The sequence below is a fragment of the Hydra vulgaris genome, chromosome 11 (genome assembly GCF_038396675.1).
Source record: "Hydra vulgaris chromosome 11, alternate assembly HydraT2T_AEP".
In the NCBI taxonomy this organism is placed as follows: Eukaryota; Metazoa; Cnidaria; class Hydrozoa; order Anthoathecata; family Hydridae; genus Hydra; species Hydra vulgaris.
Window position 1 is genome coordinate 43,170,001 of NC_088930.1, and position 17,500 is coordinate 43,187,500.

Genomic DNA, 17,500 nt, shown 5'->3' on the forward strand with positions numbered 1-17,500 from the left:
TGAATGTTAGAATAAGTGCTAAAACTTCTCTCACATGCTGCACTTGAAGCTGGTAGCTGAAGAATTTTAGATGCAACTTTTAATAGTTTAGTAAAGGAACACAATCCTTTCCACCAATTTATGGGTTGAGTTATTCCACCTGCAGTCCAAATAAAAGGTTTTAAAAAAATACCACCATTTGATTGGTAATAAGCCAAGTCAAACATCATAATTTCTTTGTTTACTTCAGGCATACTAGCAGCAATGTTGTGTATTGCCTCACATGCATCAATCTATAAAAAAAAAATTTTTTCAATAATTTTACAATTACTTTATTAAATTAAATAGTATTTTCAAATTTGAAAATAGAATTTAATATTATTCAAAATTTTTCCAAAATTTTACTTTTAATGTCCAAGCCATTTTAGCCTTGGGCATTAAAAGTAAAACTTGGTTTTAAGAATCATATATGAATTATGTAAATACCTTTTGTTCTCCAGTCAAGACTCTGCCTTGAAATTTGGGATCTAGTATATTGGCAGCCAAGTGAATTTCTGTTAAACAAAAATCTTTTTTTTTCTCGAAGATTTTTTTGGCTTCTTCTTCTTCCTTTTTTGAGAATGGGCTAACTGTTAAGTTTTTAAAAATGTGGTCTTCCAAGAAGTGAAAAGTTTTCACAACAGTAGATAACATGGGAGTATTTGATTCAGTTTTCTTTATTGCATCAGCTAGTGGTGACAGCAATTTGAAAAAACCTTCAACCCTGTCCCAAACAGCTGATAGAAGAATATTTTTTGTTGCTGAATTAAGTCCACTGTTTTCAGAAATAGCCAATGTTTTTAATGGTTGTTTATTTTTCTGTATGCTACCTAAGCATGCTACAGTTGTTCCTCACTTTTAAATAAAGCACAAAGAAATTATGATAACTTTAATAAATTTAGAGTAAAGTAATTTATTAAATCTATTTTTATGATTGTATAAAAATAGATTTAATAAATTGTATAGTTACAATGTTCAATTTTTTTTGTAATATACATTATATTTATACTTTTAGTTGTATTACCTAGTTCGCACAGGTAGTTTCAAGGAAATGCATGTTACTACACCAGCTGATTTTTTATTGTATATCTCTAAATGCTGCAACAGATAAATGAGAATTTTTTATCTCTTTAACAATATCAGTTACTTGTGACATCAAAACACTTAAAGTTGTCAATTTAAAAAAATCTGTGAACAGTAAATTTAAACCATGTGAAATGCATCCATAGCAATGAAGATGTGGATATCAATCTTTTAGACGAGTCCATGCATTTTTCATATTTGCAGCATTGTCAGTCACAATGCCCAAAACTTTATTAGGATTAATTTCTTCTAAAACTTTCTTTATTTTATTTGCCATATATTCACCAGAATGGCTTAATGTTCCAACAATACAGTTTAGGATATATTATATATACTGTACTATATAAGTATTATAAACCTATTTACTGATATATTATTTCTGCTTACTGAAATGGTTTTCAGTGTTGTTTGTTATAAATTTAATATCAAAATTATTTATAAAATAATATGAATATTTTAAAAGTCTACAAGTCTGTTAAGTAAATCATTTTCTATTTTATGTGGAATGGCGATCCACTAGCATATATTGCTCTGGCTAGGTGTATATCAATCAGTTCCTGCAAAAGATAGTGTCATATTGGTACATCAGCCAATCATGAAACAAATCTTAAATCTATGCATCATGAACTTTTAATAAGCTAGTTGCCATATCAGTTAATTCTTCAATTAAATCTTAAAATTTAAAATACAAAACACACTTTTTCAGTTTTTGTTATGCTGTCAAACACGGAACTTGGTGTTTTACTTCTACAAATTGATTCAGAAGAGGATGTTCCAAAAGAATCAGATCGTGGATTTTTTGCTTTTGGTTCAGCATCTCCAGAAGAGTCCTGCTGTTTTTGACTATGAACTAATTTATTTGCATACAGACTTTATTTCTTTAGGACATTTTCAACATTTTTCAATATGCTTAGTCATTTGAGTTCCGTTTTTAGACATAATGTCAAAGCAAAAGGAACATTTAACTCTTTCCATTTTGCTAATTTGTTTCATGGATATAAATAAATTGGCAACTATGGTTTTATTTCTTGCTCTTGTATGGCCTGCTTTACTCATTTTTAAAACTAAAATTTACTATGTTATGCAAAATATCTAAAATTAAAATATAATTAAATAGAGAACATAATTGATTATTAAAAAAGACCTTTTAAAACTGCCTATAATTTTTTATTTGCAACTCAAAACCTTATAAGTACAGTAAATTAATAATAATAATAATAATAATATATATATATATATATATATATATATATATATATATATATATATCAAATATTAAATAAAATTAAGTAAATGTATTTAAGTATATTAAATTTAGATAAAAAGTGTTTATTGTGTCAATATATAACAATAAAGTCAATAAAAATTAAATGGAGGAAGATAAAGTTAACTAATAATTTTTTATACGGGACTGCTATAACCGTGTTAACCTAAACATTAACAATAAAACCTTTAAACATACCAAAAGAAAAAGAATTTTAGTCAAATTCAACATTTGTTTTCCTATATAAATCTGAAATTAAAATGTGTTTAATATTGCCATTAAAGTTAAATTTAGTAGCTTAAATGATAAATTTTTAAATATTTCCCAAAACCCAAAAAAACGGACCCCTGCGTTTTTTTTCCAAAAAAACGATAAAAAAACACAAAAAAACAAGAACCAGAAACGCGTCACATCTCTCTCTCTCTCTCTCTCTATATATATATATATATATATATAACACACATATACATAGAGATCTTTATATATAAAAATAAAGTAGAAATTAGAAGTAATTTGCTTGGATTTCCCCCCCCCCCTCCCAAAAAAAATGCCTAAACGTATGAAATCAATATATATACTATTCCTGGCAACTGTTGTTTTATTCTTTCAACACTAATATACTTTCAACTCAAAAAGTAAATTTTTATTGCTATGATGAAACTATTGGAAACAGACAGACTGATGATGTATACTCTATTTTAATTTTAAAATATCGATTGTCTCAAATGTAAAGAGTATCAAATTGATTTGCAATTTATGTGCTGGGCAAAATATAAAATGGAAAGATTTAGATTGATTTTATTATCTAGTTCATAAAACTGAAAAACCTGTCAGCATTACTGCTTCATTTCCAATTAGTACTTGTCACATTCTGTATAAGCACATTCTATAGATACCTCTATAGAATATGGAAAATACATGGCTATTGCAAATCATAAGTTTCTTGCAGAAGCACAAGATGATTAGAGGAGATTTTTCTAGAACTCTCACAAAAACCCAGAAATGTTCAATATTATATATAATCACGATACAAGAAAAGTTTCTGAAATTTACAGAGTTTCAAAGCCAAACCTCTTGGTTGCTTGTTTTTTAAAATATGTTCACTTAAAAAATTGAAATATTAAAAGCTAGTTACAATTTAGTTACATGGAAAACTAAAAATACTTAATTTTATGTTTATTACATCCCATATGTTTAGATCAGATATTAAAGTGCCTGAAAAACTGAAACAAGCATTCATAGCTCTTTCTTATACTTAAATATCTTATAAAAGTTTTCTTGTTAAAATAAAAAAATTTTAAAAGATTTTTTATTTGAATTTTATTTTATGAAAAGGGAAGAGGGGGTAGGCTTTGTCATCCCATCACACACATCTAAGTACGTTGTGATTTTATACTACAGTGTATTACCATCTACCTTTAACAAAATAAGTGCTCTAAAAAGTTACAAGCTAATGTGGTTTATGAGTTGATGAGTTTACAACGGAAAAATCACAGATGTCCAAAATGAGTGTAAAATAAATAAAGTTGTATTAAATGTTTAATTAAAAGTTATGATTTTAAATTAAATAAGTTTTTTAGTTCAAATATAATTGTTGTAAAATATTTTATTTAAAATTTTTTTTTGTAAATAAATTTATTTAGGGTACTATCGAAACAATAATTATTGAAAGTATTTCTGTAGACCTTATTGAAGAAAAGTAAGACTTTTTATAATAAAATTGTTTCAAAGATCTTTTTAATCAAATTGGAGTTAGTATTGCAAATATAAAACGTTTTTACACTTGCTACCTTTGTACTTATTTTATCTATAATCTTTTAGGAATTATTTGAAGTTAACGTTTTTCTGTTTTCTTCCTGTTGCTTATGATTTTTATTTTTATTTTCAGTTTTTTATTAGGGATTTTAGAATAATAATTTGTTAAAGGTTTATATAAATAATTTTTCTTAAAACATTTAAAAAATATCTATCAAAAATATTCATAGGTCCCAGGGGTTTAGCATTATTACAGCAAATCGAGTTTATTCATTTGTAGCAGAAAAATCAGAGGAGGTTGAGAACTGGGTAAAAGGTAACTTCTTATAATACAGGTTGTTAAGTTTTAAACCTTTTTTTCTTAAATATACTTTATGTACTTTAAGTATTAAATTTAGCTTACAATTCTTGTTTATATTATTTATTACTACTTTAGTTTTGGAAAAAAGCAAAGAAAAGCAATTAGAGGAAGGGACAAGTGTTGCTATAGAAAAAGGTTTTGAAATTTTATAAAACATTAACATGAAATGAATTTAATAATTATATAAAATTCAATATTTTATTTTTGTGATGATAAAAGGATGGCTGTTAAAGTTGGCACTAAAAGAACAAGCTCGTGATAAAAGAAGGTTTATTATTTATTGCTTTTGTTATTTTTAACTTTTTTATTTTATTTTATTTGTTTCTTTAATTAAGTATATAATAAAATCAATGTGTTTTTTATAGATGGTTTGTGCTTAATAATAATTCTTTGGACTATTTTAAGTCTCCAGAGAATAACTCATCAAGACTTGGGTCTATACTACTTAACAGGTTAGCTGAAGTATAACTTGGTTGTTATTAACTGAAAAGCTCTAACCTTTTCTAATAAATAAAACAATAAATAATAGAAACTAATAATTTATTTCTTTTTTTACAGTTTATGCACAGTAATCCCTCCTCCGCCACCTGATGATATAAAAAGCAAAGAAACAGGTATTTATCTCAACTTTTTAGAGTGTTCAAGTATTAAAAAAAAATGAAAGAGTGTGATAGATTTTGGATTATTGTGATATTCACGGCAGGGGCCTAAACCACTTGTCCCCTTTGCCTCTCTTTAGTGCTAAAATGTTTTTGTTTTTTTTATGTATAAGTTGATAGATATTATTACTAAATTGAATTTTAGCTGATGGCTGAAGATGATAAATTGGCCATTGTTAGACAAATGATAAACAAAATAATAAACAAAATTATTGGAATGTTTAAACTATGTTTTCTATGAATAAATTTAAATCATTAAAGTTAACTGCCATTGGTTTTGAATATTGTGGATATTATAAAACAAATATCATCAAATAAATCCAGCGGCCCAATTTTTATAGCAAAAAACTGTTTTTGTACTATATAGTGTACACATTGATTACTAGAAAACATTTTAATTCAAATAACAGAATGAACATAGAAGAATAAATAAGTCATAGTATAAAATGTATTTATAATTTGTATCCAGGCTCCACAAACTTTTAAAGTTTTTAGTAATGTTTAGCCAAAGTCATAAAAAGAATAGTCTTGAAACACACGCTATTTTTTCATAGTTTTCATTGTTTAAGTTGAAAATTGAATGGTCCGTGTAAATAAGGTGCAAAACAAACTTTTATGATGGCTGAAAGTTCAAAAGATTTAAATAATTTGGAACCCATTTTTGAATTGCATCAAGACGAGCTTGATTCTATTTTTGCAGTTATTGACCTGGATTTGTTAAATGAGGTTGATGAAAAACAACAAGCTTCAGATATACCATAAATAGCACTTTCCTGTCAATTTTGTAACAAGAAATGTTTGATCTCTAGAGGTCTCACTTGCCAAGTAAATAGTAAACATTCAGATGCTTTATCAAGTCATTCTAATGTTTTAAAAGATATTAGAAAACTTATATATCTGAAGAAATTCTTGATCTTCAAGACTTTCAAATAAACTTAGATAGAAGTGTTGCAAAGCTTTCATCAGATAATTGTTTTAAGTCCATTCAAAATTATTTTAAAGCTTATGTGATTAATTTTGATATAGCTATTTTCATTTTGCACATTTTTCATTTCTTGTTTCAAAAAAGCATTTTCAGATCAATAATTTCGCAAAGTAAGTTTAATTCTATCAGGTGAAGTTATTAAGATAGGGGCATTAAATTGAGCAGGTTTTGTGATTTTTATTATTGTGACAATTCCAAAGTTTTACATTCATTACAAATATTGCCAGATTTTATCAATAACAAACACAAGTTGACATGTTAAATTCACTCTCAAATGTATTGATTGAAAAAACACTTGGGTTGTACAACTTTGTAAGAATATGTTTTTTAAAACTGTTTGAACCAGAAGCAACAACCTGTCATAATGAGTAAGTTGATAAAAGAGTAATATTCAGAATCTCATGCTTATCAGGTAAGTTCCAAGCAAATAATCAGAATATATCTCATGCTTATCAGGTAAGTTCCAAGCAAATAATCAGAATATATCTCATGCTTATCAGGTAAGTTCCAAGCAAATAATCAGAATATATCTCATGCTTATCAGGTAAGTTCCAAGCAAATAATCAGAATATATCTCATGCTTATCAGGTAAGTTCCAAGCAAATAATCAGAATATATCTCATGCTTATCAGGTAAGTTCCAAGCAAATAATCAGAATATATCTCATGCTTATCAGGTAAGTTCCAAGCAAATAATCAGAATATATCTCATGCTTATCAGGTAAGTTCCAAGCAAATAATCAGAATATATCTCATGCTTATCAGGTAAGTTCCAAGCAAATAATCAGAATATATCTCATGCTTATCAGGTAAGTTCCAAGCAAAAGATCGTTTTGTAAGTATAAGACTAGGTTGAATATATACTTCATATTATACTTTTAATACTTCATATTGGGGTTGTAGGTGAATGTTGTCTACTTTAAAAACTTTGACTAAATCTTTTGAGTTTCAATGATTCCAACTTCAAGTTTCAATGATTCCAACTTAAGGGTGCTGACACAATCTACAAATTCTGAAATTGATTTATAAAAATAATGTACATTGTTTTGAACTTTGTCTATTTCAATGCAATCTTTTTTCAACTCAATACTTAATGTTGGAAGTTTTGCTGTTGCTAAGGAACTAAAATAAAGACAATAAAAAAACTGCTTTTAAATGAAAAAAGAAAAATTAAAACATAGATTCTCTTTTTGAGAATTTTATTGAAAGGTCCTGGTTATACTCTTGCTCTAGCTGAATCTATTAAAAAATCTCATATATATATATATATATATATATATATATATATTTACATAAACTTGAATATGTGAACACATCTTACTTCTATTAACTTTGTGATCTTCTAAGTACCTCTCGCATACATGTAAAGGTTCACTGATAATTTGTTTTCTTAAAGGTGAATCAATTTAATGATCTTTTGTGATAATCTCTATCAATTTTCTTCTCAATTCAACATTAAAGTCATCCTGACCTTTAGGAAGGCTGAAATATAGCTATACCATGAGAATAATGACAAGCAGTACAACCATATATTAAACAATTTGCTCCAGGCATTGTACTTTTAGTTGAATATTTTATAAAAAATTGTTTGTTTTGCACCTTAAAGTAGGCCGAGTACAAGAACCTAACATCAATGCAAAAATTATTGTTTCCAGGCTGTATTTCCAGACTATTAATTCTTATAAATATGGTTTAGCAAGTGATGTTGTAGTCATTACTATAAGATAATAATGATTGAGGTACAAATGAATTCAATTTATATAGAACATGTAATATGTTTTTCTTTTGGTTGATAACTAGCCAATCACAGATGCAACAATGTGATTGCAGTGTGTTTTTGCATTTTATAAATAGTTATCTATAATAATTATAAGTAGTCAAATCTTTTTGGCGTTAACTGAATATATATTATATATATTATAATAGTCTATATTTATCTAATTTTTCAAATTTACTAATGAGTCACATAAGTGCATTGTTCATAATATGAACACAACATGCATACAAGACATGCTGTGTTCATATTAAAGAGAATGATTTTTTGGGGGCTATTTTTGCCCAAAAAAATTTTTTTGGGGCTATTTTTGTTTTAATCAAAAAAATTTTTTTGATTAAAACAAAAGAATAAATGCATAGCAAGAAAAACTAATTTTTTTGCTTTAGTTGAAGCTCACTTTCTCTGTTTTGTTGTAGGCCAAATAGTCTTCATAATATATGTCGCAATCTACAGACTTGATAGTTTATTCAAGCGCGTTTTATTCCTAAAAGTTTTAGCACATGATGTCATTGATTTTTTTGTTTGTTTACATAATCGATCTTTTAAACAAACAAAAAAATCAATGGCGTCATGTACTAAAACTCTTAGGAATAAAAATGTGCTTAAATTATTAGGAAAAAAATGCACTTAAAGTCTGTTGATTGTGGCGTATATTTTGAAGACTATTTGGCTTACAACAAAACAGAGAAGACTAGCTTCAACAAAAACAAAAGTTAGTTTTTCTTGGTATGTATTTATTCTTTTGTTTTAATCAAAAAAGTTTAATCTAAACGTTTTTTTTAACCATTCTCTTTAATATGAACACAACGTGTTTCAAAGGTTTGGAATCCCTTTAAGCTGAAAATCATTAATTTATCCATTCATTTCTAAGAATATTTTTTATTGTTTCAAAAAAAGTGCGTACTATTTGTAAAACTACTTAGTAAGCACAGAACATATAACATAATCACCTGTAGTGAAATTCAACATTCTTAAAATTAATTAAAGTAACTGTGCTGTTATATATTTAGTACTTTAATTTTGTAAGACTATCATGTTGTTTTTAAATTGTATTAAAAATCATATTTTTAAAAGCAAAAAGAAACTTTTTCAAGATTTAAAAATGAATCTTTTCTTATAAGAGAAGATTCATTTTAAATCACCGTCTATTGGGTAAATTGAAAGAAAACTTTAAAATATTGGAAATAAATGTTTTTTTAAATTTCCTTTTCATAAAAGTTTGTTTTATTTTAAAATCTTTTTCTTTTTTTTTTCCTATTCAACTTTAAACTCGAAAATTTAGAGTTGAGTAGTAGAAAGTTAGATTAGTAGAAGGAAAAAGTCTAGTAATGAAAAAAATATTCAAATCATTTTCATACAGCAAAATACTTCAAAAGCATTCTTTCTACACTTCCTACAAGCTTTCCCACAGCAACTTGTTGCTGTTATGCTAATATTTTTGTTTAAAGAGTTCAAACTTTGCTAGATAGAAAGAAACATCAAAATTTAAAAACCAATAAATTAAATTTTTTATTAATAGTTGATAATTTTGCTTTTTCAATATTTACATAATAATTGCTTTAATGGTTGTCTCATAAAAAATTGTCAAATTTATTTCACATAAAAAATCTTTTCAAAACTTTTTTATTTGTAAAGTAATTTAAATTTAGTTGAATACCATGCACCATCATAACCAATTATTTATTTTGTAAAATTAAACTGACTTTTATATTATTATCTTATTTTATATTATTATACTTTTATATTATTATTATATATTATTTTATATTATGGGTATTATCATTTAAAGCAGTGAAACAATGGCAATCATGGTTGATGACATCCATCATCAAGAATAAACAAAAAAGATAGATGTATGGGTTTACTTTAAAAAAATATGAAAATAAGACATTAATAATCTTAGATAGGGAACAGTGAGTGTATCTGATATGATACATCAGCTTAAGGTGGTTTGAAGAGGAGGTGAAAAATTTGATTGTTTAGTTAGAAACATTGCTTGTACAAATCCCAGTTTGATCAAAGTAATAAACATTCTACAGAACTTGCAGTTGTTTCACATATTGTTTTAACTTTAATTATTGTTGTTAATAAGTTTTACAATTAATTGTATAAGCATATAATGCATGTCAAACTGTTTATATAAAAATGTTAACAACACCATAGTTTTCTCTATTATCTAAAATGTCTAAAAATTGAAAGCATCAACATTTTTAATCTGTCAAGGCTAAAAACATCAACCTTTTAATGGTGTCAAGGCTAAAAAGATAAAATCCTCGATGCTTTGTGAGACAATTTTTTAGTGTATTGTTATTGTTTTTATTATTTATTTTTTTAACTTATTTTTTACTCATTATTGTAATTATTTCATTTAGGTAGATGGGAATTTGTTGTAAATGGTAGAAAACGATCTTACAATTTGGTATGCCCAAGTCATGAACAGGCTGTACACTGGCAAGTTGCGATCCAGGAGGTAAAAAATTATTTGTATTAAATATGTATTTATAAAAACACATTTAAATATTTATAAATGTTCAATAATAAAAACAATTTATAACAGGTTATTGAAAATAAACCACCTGTTGAAACGCCTTTTCAGAAGCTTATGAATGAAATTATGAACTCAAAAAGTGAATCATTAATTAATAGAATTTATCGTGTTAACCCATTACTTACATTCACTAAGCAGCCATTAAAGATGCCACTGCTGCCATTGCCATATGGTCATTCACTTGCTTTAAGTAAGAATTGTTTACAAATTTTTTTTAAAAAAATTTTGTTTTAAAATTTTAAATAAAGTATTATAGTATATTTGTTTAGCTATTATATAAATATCATATAATAAATATGTTTTAAAATAAATATTTGCTGGCATTATAATAAACATTGCTGGCTTTTTTATATTAAGCAGTTTGTTAATTTAAGAAATTATTACAATTTTAATGACAATAGATAGCAATTGATTAATAATAGTTCAGTTATTTTTTATCTTTAGATCATAGGTTGCAATATATGTTTAGTAAAAAAAAAATGTTTTGCTTGTTTTTTGATTCTAATATACATTGAGTCCCAAAACAATATAGATTAGTTAAAAAAATTTCCTTTATTACTGCACAATAAAATACTGTTGCCTTTTAAAATTTTAGATTTTAGTTAAAAAAATCTTTTTAAAAAAGTTTGAATTTATAAATAATTTTAAAAGTAGAAAATAGTTATTCAATTTTTTTTTTTTTTTTTTGAATTCTTTAAAAAATGTTGAGAACTTTGGGAGTTTTGAAACATAGATTATAATAAGTGCAAGTAAATTAACAAACACTTTTACCAAACCCTTTTTTATTTTTATGTATTTAATGTATGTAAATGTTTATGACCTGCCTTATGTTAGCAATTACATAAATATGAACAGTCATCTTTTACCAAAAAAGTTTAGAGCACATTATAAATATTTTTGGTAAACGTTTTTCTTTGCAAGCCAATGCTCTCTCACTCTCCTGATGGATCTAATGTTGCTCTCTGCTGATGGATCTAGTGTTTTAGATCTTCTTAATGCCTGTCAATTGTTTCTGCTTTTGATTAATATCTGTTAGTTGATTCTGTTTTTGTTGTTTCAAATTAATCCAGTATATTGCAAATAATGTGCAATCATGTAGTTTCCATACACCTGAGTGATACTTCCATACTTTACTTTCCATATACCTGAGTGATAAACATGTAAAACGTTTGCGACTTTCATACTTTTTTTTCCATCCACCTAAGTGAAATTTTCCATACTTTACATTCCATACGCTTGAGTGATAAGGAACAAATAGAAATAACTTATATTAGTTTCTGTCTGAAAAATAGAAAAACATTTAGGAAAAATTAAATATATGAATCCTAGTTAGAGTAAAAAAAATTAAATAAATTTCATTTTTTTAGCAATTTTAAGCTCTTTAATTTAAAACTTGTTTTAAATACTTTAAAACAATTTTTAAATTAATGAGCTTAGTGCTGAAAGTACTCAAGTCACGAAGTAAATGTTTTAAGAAAATCTCATTTGATCAGAGATAAAATACTTCAAAATAAGGACTTAAAATGGCTAATCAAAGTAAATTTTCTCAAAACATTAATTTTGTGGCCTAAGTACTTTTAGCACTAAACTCATTAATTTAAAACTTGTTTTAAAGTATTTAAAACAAGTTTTTTTTTTTTTTTTTTTTTTTTTTTTTTTTTTTTGTTATTGTTAATAATTCCAATATTTTGATTAGTGATTGAAAATGCGGTTTTGGTTGGTTTACCCCAATACTATAGTTAAAAGACTAAATGAATTATTTATAAATTATAAATTAAGTTTGAACAAATCATTTAACAGAATGATTTGATTGGTAAAATATTGTGAGAATAAATGTTGTGCTGTGTACATTATGATTTTAATGACTTTTTGAATTTACTTTTTAGAAGCTCAAAATAAAGGATATGGAACTTTCTATGAGGAAGCACTTAAAATATTTAAATGTTTACAAGAGTTAGAAAATGTCGCTGACCCAATTGCTGTTACACAAGTATGGCTAATTTTTATCACAGTATTACCACTTTAGAGCACACTATAGACTTGTATTTTAGTCTTACGAATCTGTATTAAATGTTTTAGATAAAAATACTAAATGTTAGCTTATAGTTCTATATATTGTACAAAATTACATATTATAATTTGGAAGTTTGGATCTACTCCTGGGTAATATTTTTTTTCATTCGTACATATTAATTGATATTGTTTCAGAATTTTCCATTTAATGAATTTTTCCATTTAATGAGTTTTATTTTGATTTTATTTTGATTTTATTTTGATTTATGCACTTGATATATGATATATGAAAACTTTCTGAAATATGATTAATCTATTAATTTTCTATATACAATATATGCAGAAACAAATAATTGGTTTTTATTTTCAAAAATTTTTTAGATCTTTTACTTTTATTTAGGGTATTCTCCAAACATGCCATGATCTTAACCAGCTAAGAGATGAGGTTTTTTATGCTTTATAAATTTTTTGTTATTTCTTTTTTCTTTACTGACTATTATATACATACTTATATACATACATACATACATACATACATACATACATACATACATACATACATACATACATACATACATACATACATACATACATACATACATACATACATACATACATACATACATACATACATACATACATACATACTTACATACATACATACATACATACATACATACATACATACATACATACATACATACATACATACATACATACATACATACATACATACATACATACATACATACATACATACATACATACATACATACATACATACATACATACATACATACTAGGGTGATAAAATTTCAAAATATGAAAGTTTCACCTTCTAGTATTGTTACAAATAATATAAAAAAATTAAATAAAAATTTTCAGCTTTTTAAAATGATATTTAGGTGTAGCTCAATAGGTTTGAAATTTTACAGGGAAACTGGTTTCATGAACTTTTTTTGAAAAAATCATATCACTGCCAGGTCACATATTTTGCATTAACAATACATATTAATCAAACTAATTTAATCGTATTAATTAACAAATTTGAAATTTGTAACAGTACTGAAAGTCTATGACTAAAACATATTAAATCCAAGAAAGTCAATTCATTAGAGTACTCTCCTGATGTCCCTCAAAATGTAACGATTTTTTTGCCATTTTGAATTGTTCTCTGTGTTATTGCATAACCTGCAGTAGAAATAGTCTCTACTACACGTTCTTGGTCAGTATTTCATTATACTGTGTGATTAAAGCTACACCTCTTTCAGCACAGTCATTATCTCTTAATCCATTCACTCTGTCTTTAGCCTTTTTGTAAATGTTATCTGTGTCCCAGCTCACTTGATCAATGTCAAGCAAAGCCTGTTCATTAATTCCCAAAAGTCGAAAGAATGCTAATGTTTTTGATGTTACAAAATCTTCAATTGGCTTCAAATGAATGTTATTAACATTTCCCAATCTTTTCAGGTTGTCTTATTGTGGTTCGTTATTCAATCTTTCAATCATTTTTTGTTTTGTTTCATGTGATACATTACTTGAAAAGAAACTAAATCCTATGAGTTCTTCGCTCAAGCACCATAAATGGCGTTTTAATGCAGTCGTTGCCTTCTCACTAACTTTTTTGTTAATTATTTTGTACGATTCAAATTTCTTCATTAATTTCAAATTATAAGCAGGTGCTTTGGAAAGCAAATAGACTAGAAAACCATGCAGACATGTACAGAAGAGTTGAAAACAGATTGAACTCCAACAGGGATTTCTCTTCTTTTGTAGTAACCTTCAATAGCTTTCGGAACATGTACATTTTTATACAGTAGATGACCTTAGCCATCCACTGTGTGTGGTGAAATGCATCTGGCACATTGAAATGTTGTCCTCAAGGAGGGATTACGCTAAGAAACATTATTGTCAGTTCCAAAAATTCCCTATAATCATCTCTTAGTTGGCTAACAGTTTGTAAACAATTTTTTGTGAAACTAACAGCAGCATCTTTGAAATCATTTAAATAAATATTGTTTGGACCACTGAACAAGTTTTCATCAAGACATTCAAATTCCTGACACAATCTGACACAATAATTTCATGCATATGATGACGGCATGCTAAGTGCAATCGATTTTTCTTTAACAGTTTTTCGATTATTGTACATGCTCCAGAATGACAGCCAGTGTTACTCAAGGTAGTGTCGAAGCACATTCCAACAATTTTTTTTTTACTCCCCATTCTGTTAAGCTAGAAACTGTGGCATCCGCCATTGTTGTACCTGTTCTGATCACAAGTTTGGGAACTCCGAGCAACTTTTCCGTATTTTCTCCCGTTACCAAAATTGCTAAACGATCGACTTTTTCCAAAATCGAACTTGTAATGTCTGGTAGTAATTTGCTGTCCCAATGTACAACTAACGGTATATCAGGATTAAATTCACTTTTTATATGGGCAGCTGATTCTTTTCTGTTTTTAATTCTGGCTCTTCGAATAGTACTAAACAACAGGGATAAATCTTCAACATTACATCCTAAACTCTTGGCAGTTGCAGCAATAGTAAAAGCTGCGGTGACATAATTGTTGCGGTTTTAGATTTCTTCAGTATTTTTCTCTTCAGCATCTTTCTTTTAGGTTCGAAATTGTCATTTAATTCACATTCATCCAATTCAGTGTTGATTTCAATATCGGCATCTTCCAAGTTGGGCAAACACATTGAAGGAGTTTTTTCAATACTTTCGTGTCTTTTCCCTTTCTGTATGTTGTTCAATTTGTGCTTTTCTTTCTGCTATTGTCTTCTCCTTTTTAAACAATTTCTGATCTACTGCAAGCATCTATCCTTGTCTTCCTGCTATTTGCATTCTTAGAAATTCCTTGTCCTCTTCAATTGTCGCGATATTCATTGCCTTCTCATGAGCTATATAAAATAACTCTTCTATTTCATTCATAAAGTGAGACTTACTTTGTTTTTGAGTTTCAATGAAACGCTTCTTCTTTCTTAACTTCTAGTAAGTGTCAACTATTTTTTCTATCTTCTTTATAACTTGGTGTTCGGCTCGGACAGGTATTCTTGACTTGGCCCAAAAGAACATAACTTCTCGTGCGACAGAAACAGCGCTTTCATGGATAGTACATTTTTCTTGCCCATGCTGGTGAAAAAATCGAGACAAAGCTTGTTTAGTTGAAGGCATTTTACTACCTAATAGTGCATCACTTGTTGGACCAATCAACCACATCTCAGTTGTACTTCGTGTTAGTCTATTTTCCAAACTAATTTTTGCCTGACTTGTTTTTGGAGGATCTGCCATTTTCTATAAAAAAAACAGATTAGTGAAATTATTTTAATTTTATTGTAAAATATGTAGATAACCACATGTAGAGTGTATAACCACACTCTTGTATATAAATATGATGTTTATTTTTTAATACTCTAAGATATTGGTAATTTAATTGATTTAGTACACTTTAAAAAACAGAATAACATTCAAGAAAATTTCTATATATTTTATTCAAATCTTTTCAGGTTTTCCAATTATTTTCCCTGTTATTCCCTATTATCACTCACTCTACCAGTCTACCATGTGCTGTCTTTTGTCTAAAATCGTGGAATAAATGTGTAAATTCAATCGTTACTAGAGTTTGTTTGTACACTACAGACACAAAAACAAGTATGAATATTAAAACAAAAAGAAAATTTGTACATACATTCAACAAAATACAACAATTTTAGTCGCTGAAGGCAAACTATAACAAAAGATACTAAATCAAAATTAATTTATATACTGCTTGATAAAGTTGTTAAAATACTGTGTTGTGTATGAATCTACAATAGCATGATTGTAAACCAAATTGTGTAATGTATCTTGTTTTTATTGTTTTCGGATATTATTTTCAGATTTCTAAGTCTTTGGGCTACCCCTAAATATGCTTCAATCTTTGTATAATTTTACATTTTTATTCATTTATATGTTTGGAACCAAATGAAAGGGTAAGACATCAAAAAAAAATACATACATAATACATACATGTATAATTGGGTTGGTAGTATCTACATATTAGGGAGCTTGGACAGACAGTATATATAGTAAAGACTGCATATTAGTATAGTTTATTACTCAGTTGTATATTGGTTTCTTTATTATTTGTATTTTTTTTTAAAGACTAATAAAGAAAACAATATATATAACAATTTATAGATAAAATTGAAACATTTTGCGTTTTTTTGTTTTTCTCTCCAGTTAAATTGTGTTTTTTTAAAATCTCTTTTTCCATTGTTTCAGTTTTTTCAAGGTTTGCTTTCAGCTTATTAAACAAACAGGTGGTTATGTAGATCCACATAATATCTTTTTTTATTTACAATTTATTGTTTATTTTTTTATTGTTTTATTAAAGGTTTATTGTCAGCTAATTAAACAAACAAGTGGTTTAATAGATCCAGATAATATTTCAGCTTTGCGTCATATGCAGGTTAGATTTTATTTCAAGCTAAAAGTCAATATTTGTTAGTGTACTCTTTTATTCAATGTTTTGTTCTTCTTGTCATAAATTAAATTTATTTTTTGATTTCAAGTCTTCTTGAAATCAAAAAATAAATTTAAAAAAATACAAAAAAAAAACACAGCTCTATGAATTTGCTCTGTTAAATTTACAGGTACTTGTTTGTATGTCTTGTACATTCCTGCCATCAAGAAAAGTACTTCGATTTTTATTGGCACATTTGAAACGGTTATTTTATAGATTTTTTATAACTTAATTTTAATTATGAAAATTTAATATACTGTTTTTTAAATATTTAATTTGTTTTGTATTAAATTTTTTATTTGTTTTTTATTAATTTTTATTAATTTTTATTAATTTTTTTTAAACAATCTATAGGGTTTATGATGAGTTTACAAATTCAGAAATAGCAAAGTTTAGTGAGTTTGCTGCAGATGCATTAAAACGAACACGTGTTCGAGAATATCCTCCATCTCGAGGTGAAATTATTACACTTTTGGGTAGAAGAAAAATAAATGTATTAGTCCATTGCTATGGGGGAGGTTCGTGTCAGATT

General features: G+C 26.7%; 1 protein-coding gene across 1 annotated transcript in view; it reads left to right on the forward strand.

Annotated features, from left to right (window-relative positions):
* LOC100203280 (unconventional myosin-X) overlaps window positions 1-17,500 on the forward strand; it is a 79,859-nt gene that overhangs the window by 54,521 nt on the left and 7,838 nt on the right. The window contains exons 27-39 of the mRNA XM_065808913.1: window positions 4,009-4,064; window positions 4,351-4,436; window positions 4,557-4,616; window positions 4,701-4,749; window positions 4,847-4,933; window positions 5,040-5,095; window positions 10,274-10,371; window positions 10,459-10,639; window positions 12,336-12,439; window positions 12,863-12,907; window positions 16,840-16,914; window positions 17,099-17,172; window positions 17,323-17,500. The exon at window positions 17,323-17,500 is cut by the window's right edge and continues 170 nt beyond it. Of these exons, the coding sequence (XP_065664985.1) occupies window positions 4,009-4,064; window positions 4,351-4,436; window positions 4,557-4,616; window positions 4,701-4,749; window positions 4,847-4,933; window positions 5,040-5,095; window positions 10,274-10,371; window positions 10,459-10,639; window positions 12,336-12,439; window positions 12,863-12,907; window positions 16,840-16,914; window positions 17,099-17,172; window positions 17,323-17,500 (1,149 nt within the window). The remainder of the gene's footprint in view (window positions 1-4,008; window positions 4,065-4,350; window positions 4,437-4,556; window positions 4,617-4,700; window positions 4,750-4,846; window positions 4,934-5,039; window positions 5,096-10,273; window positions 10,372-10,458; window positions 10,640-12,335; window positions 12,440-12,862; window positions 12,908-16,839; window positions 16,915-17,098; window positions 17,173-17,322) is intronic.